The sequence below is a fragment of the Odocoileus virginianus genome, unplaced genomic scaffold (genome assembly GCF_023699985.2).
Source record: "Odocoileus virginianus isolate 20LAN1187 ecotype Illinois unplaced genomic scaffold, Ovbor_1.2 Unplaced_Contig_5, whole genome shotgun sequence".
NCBI lineage: Eukaryota > Metazoa > Chordata > Mammalia > Artiodactyla > Cervidae > Odocoileus > Odocoileus virginianus.
Genome location: NW_027224322.1, coordinates 2031060 through 2035358, shown reverse-complemented (window position 1 = coordinate 2035358; position 4299 = coordinate 2031060). Strand labels below are relative to the sequence as shown.

The following is a 4299-nucleotide window of genomic DNA, read 5'->3' as shown; positions in this document are numbered from 1 at the left end:
AAAGTAGAATGGTGACTGCCAAGGGTGAAGGTAAGGGGGAAACAGAGAGTTATTATTTAGGGGTGTGGAGTTCCAGGTTTGCAAGATGATAAAGTTCTGGAGATCTGATACACAGTGAGGTGAGTATGCTAACATGACTGAACTACACTCAAAATTAGTTACAACAATTGATTTTTGCATTAATAGGTAGAAACTTCTAAACTTTACTGTAAGATCAGCATCAAAACTACAACGTGTTTTGTGTTGAAATGTGATGTGTTTATTTTCCACTGAAACACAACAAGCAAACTAGAGCTGTATCATGTACGTTTTGGAGTTCAGCGTCTGCTTAACAGAGAACTCGACTTATACACCAGCATTAGATGTGAACAAAGAACCAAGTATGTGTCAGCAGCTTGCAAAGAATTATACAAGGATGAACAAAAAAATAAACCACTTCTAACACTGTATAATTCCCTTCATTACAGTCTGAAACGTAGGTTTACATAGAGTAAAGCCAACTTACAGGGTTTTAAAAATAATTTTCTTCCACAGTATAGGGCAATTTCTATTTCATCTAATATTTAACTTGCTTTCCTGATTTATTTGAAAGTGAAAATTAACGTTGCTCTACTAAGAACTACTGATATTATACTGTTGGCACCATCAGATTGCACATATGATAAGAAATACACACTTGTATAAAAAGATTGTATTTTTCTATTTCCTTTAGAAATTTAAATTAAATGAATTCTTTTTAATGGCTGAGTAATATTCCATTGTGTATATGTACCATAGCTTCCTTATCCATTCATCTGCTGAATTCATTTGAATCAGTTCTAATGAGATGGATGAAACTGGAGCCCATTATACAGAGTGAAGTAAGCCAGAAAGATAAAGACCAATACAGTATACTAATGCATATATACAGAATTTAAAAAGATGGTAACGATAACCCTATATGCAAAACAGAAAAAGAGACACAGATGTACAGAACAGACTTTTGGACTCTGTAGGAGAAGGCGAGGGTGGGATGTTCTGAGAGAATAGCATTGAAACATGTATATTATCAAGGGTGAAACAGATCACCAGTCCAGGCTGGATGCATGAGACAAGTGCTTGGGGCTGGTGCACTGGGAAGACCCAGAGGGATGGGATGGAGAGGGAGGCAGGGAGGGGATCAGGGATGGGGAACACATGTAAATCCATGGCTGATTCATGTCAATGTATGGCAAAACACCCACTACAATACTGTAAAGTAATTAGCCTCCAACTAATAAAAATAAATGAAAAGAAAAAAAGAAATTTAAATTAAGATGGTAGAAGACCCAAGATAATTCTGGAGTTTCATGGAATGGCAAACAATAAAATGAAAGAGAGAGATAGGTGAGGGAAAGAGAGAGATTAGAAAGGGAGGAAAGAAAAAAAAGAAGGAAGAAAAAGGGGAGGGAAGGAGGAAGAGAGAGGAGACAAAAGAGAGGAAGAAAGGAAAATAGGAGATAGAATAATACAGCATGAAACAATAATAAAACATGTCATTTTGCTGCTGAAAACTGGGGGAACTTTTCAAAGAATTGCAGCATTATATCAAGAAAATACAGTAATCTATGGAAGACTTAGAACTAAGTTTGGAGCTCAAATATGAGACAATAGGAACAAGAATCTGGTAGAGGCCTCTGAGTAGGTCCCAACTGAGCAACGGTGAGCAGCAGCCTGATGACAGGGTGTGAGCCCCTCCCCACGGTCCTCCTGAGCCAAGAGAGAAGATGGAGAGCTGTGACCAGAGAGGCAGGGCCCATCCCCACTGACCCTACTGGGGACCGACCACCCTTGTGTCCAGAGGACAACCTCCTGGTAGTGACCATGGGAGTGGATGACTCTTCCAAAGTAAGACACCATAAGGAGGCCATTGGGTTCTGAATCCAGACTGTGTGTTGAGTTTCATGGAGCATGACAATGAAGCTCTGAACATGCAGCTCAAGGTTAAGGGACCAGGCTCCCAGGGAGTGAGAGAGAGAGAGAGAGCAAGGAGCAATGCTCTCTCCAAGAAAGTACACCTTCCCTTTCCTCCCCTGCCCTCTGCTGCAGCTAGCCGGACCTTCGTCTTTATTCAGAGATGTCTGTGCTGATGAAGGATCACAAATGGGAAGCTGTCACCTGCCAGCCTGGGTGGTATAAAGTGTCAGTTGAAGTTTGGGTATCCACGCTGACTCCCTGGGGCTCCCAGCTGCTGTCTGCGGGGAGAACCCTGGAGAGGGAGCACAAGGGGCCTCTGAAGCAGGGGCACAGGTGCTCCCTGCCTTGTTGGGTGGCGGCATCAGTGAACAGAAGCGGGAGGTGGAAGAACAGCCACATGCAGGATTGAAGGGAAGCATGGTCTTCCTAACTGTTAATTGGCTCTGGTGACCCAGGCTATCACCAAGAAAGGGACAAGGCCGAGTGTCCTAGGGCCCCTCTTCTAGGTGGTCCAGGGAGATTGCTGAGCACATATTTACATAGATTTAGAAATAAAGGGAAAAGAGAGGCACCAGAGTTTGTGTCATTTAATACCTTCACCAGAGGAAGTTGAACTTGGGTCATGCATGCTGTTTCAAAGACTCTGCTAATCACTCTGCCCACTGTTTTATGCAAATTTCAAGATTAAGGTCTTGGATAATATAGGTCATTAGTTCTCTAGTGGGAATGAAGATGCCTTATCTATCTTTATTTCTTACACTTGCAGTTTGTGGAGCATCATGTGCTTCACAAAGAGTAGAATGTAACACTGGATGAAACAGTGAATTAGATAAATAGGGGATGAATTTCTCAAACCAGATCCAGTCCCTTCCATGAAACCATCTTGTCCTGATCTCAAGACCCTGTCTCTCTGGCCATCATCCTCCACATGGCTGTGTGTTTCTGCCCCAATCTCCACAGGGCATCCTTCACATCCTTGTTTCTTAGACTGTAGATGAGGGGGTTGAGCATCGGGATGACCAGGGTGTAGAAGACAGAGACCACCTTGCCCTGCTCCATGGACTCCACAGCTCCTGGCTGGGCATACATGACAAAGACAGTCCCATAAAAGAGGGACACGGCTGTCATGTGGGAGCCGCAGGTGGAGAAGGGCTTGTGTCTCCCTCCTCCTGAGCGCATCCTCAGGATGGTCCCTGTGATGTAGCCGTAAGAGATGAGGACCATGAGTATGGTGCCCAAGATGATGAGGCCAGAGATGGCAAACATGACCAGCTCATTGATGGTAGTGTCAGCACAGGCGAGTTTGAGCAGAGGCGGCACATCACAGAAGAAGTGGTCGATGTGGTTGGAGCTGCAGAACGGGAGGCTGAATGTGAAGCTGGTCTGCAGGATGGAGTTGAGGCAGCCCCCGCAGTAGGAGCCCAGCACCAGGCGGGCACAGACCGAGGGGCGCATGGAGATGGGGTAGCGCAGGGGGCTGCAGATGGCCACGAAGCGGTCATAGGCCATCACAGCCAGGAGGAATGCCTCAGTGGTGCCCAGTAGGGAGAAGAAGAAAAATTGAATAATACATCCCTCAAAAGTGATAAACTTGGAGGATAAACTTGACAGGAAGTTGGCCAGGGCCTTGGGGGCGATGACAGATGAGTAGCACAGGTCCAGGAAGGAGAGGTTCTTGAGGAAGAAGTACATTGGGGAGTGCAGACGGGCATCCAGGGTGATGAGCACGATCATGGTGAGGTTCCCCAGGACGGCCACCACATACAGGGCCAGGAACAGGGTGAAGAGCAGGGCCTGGGCCTGTGGGCCACCCGCAAATCCCTCCAGCATGAACTCCTGCAGAGGCATCTCTGAGAGGTTTCCATCGCCTTGGGGTGACATGGCTTTCAGCTGAGCCACAAGCGGCAGACAGCAGAGAGCAGGAGAAATGCAGCGTGAGGGAGCAGGTCAAAGTCACAAGGGAACTCTCTTGGAGAACAGGAACCCTTCAGGGCCTCACAGCCCACTGACCAACAGACCACCAGCTGCCCTGTTTGTCTCTTGATGAACTCAGACTGACCTGAAATGGCAAACATTTCCTCTGATTTACTAATATCTAAGTGTGCTTGGAGGGTTTCCCTGGTGGCTCAGAGGTAAAGAATCTGCTTGCAATGCAGGAGACTCGGGTTCGATCCCTGGGTTGGAAAGATCTCCTGGAGAAGGAAATGGCAACCCACTCCAGTATTCTTGCCTGGGAAAACTCATGGACAGAAGAGCTTGGAGATTTACAGTCATGGGGTCACAAAGAGTTGGACACAACCAAGCCACTAAACAGCAACAAAGTATGCTTGAAACACTCACTCTGTGGGAGCCTCTGAGTGTTTG

The 4299-nt window shown here is 46.2% G+C and overlaps 1 protein-coding gene across 1 annotated transcript; it reads right to left on the bottom strand.

The window, feature by feature from the left end:
* Positions 1-2829: 2829 nt before the first annotated feature.
* Positions 2830-3909, bottom strand: LOC110141395 (olfactory receptor 9S13-like). The gene has a single exon (XM_020900301.2). The coding sequence runs from the start codon at positions 3814-3816 to the stop codon at positions 2830-2832; it is 987 nt and encodes a 328-aa protein (XP_020755960.2). The 5' UTR covers positions 3817-3909.
* Positions 3910-4299: the final 390 nt, after the last annotated feature.

Bases quoted from the DNA above. Each gene is read 5' to 3' on its own strand.
- LOC110141395 (XM_020900301.2), bottom strand. From the start codon at position 3,816: ATGTCACCCCAAGGCGATGGAAACCTCTCAGAGATGCCTCTGCAGGAG.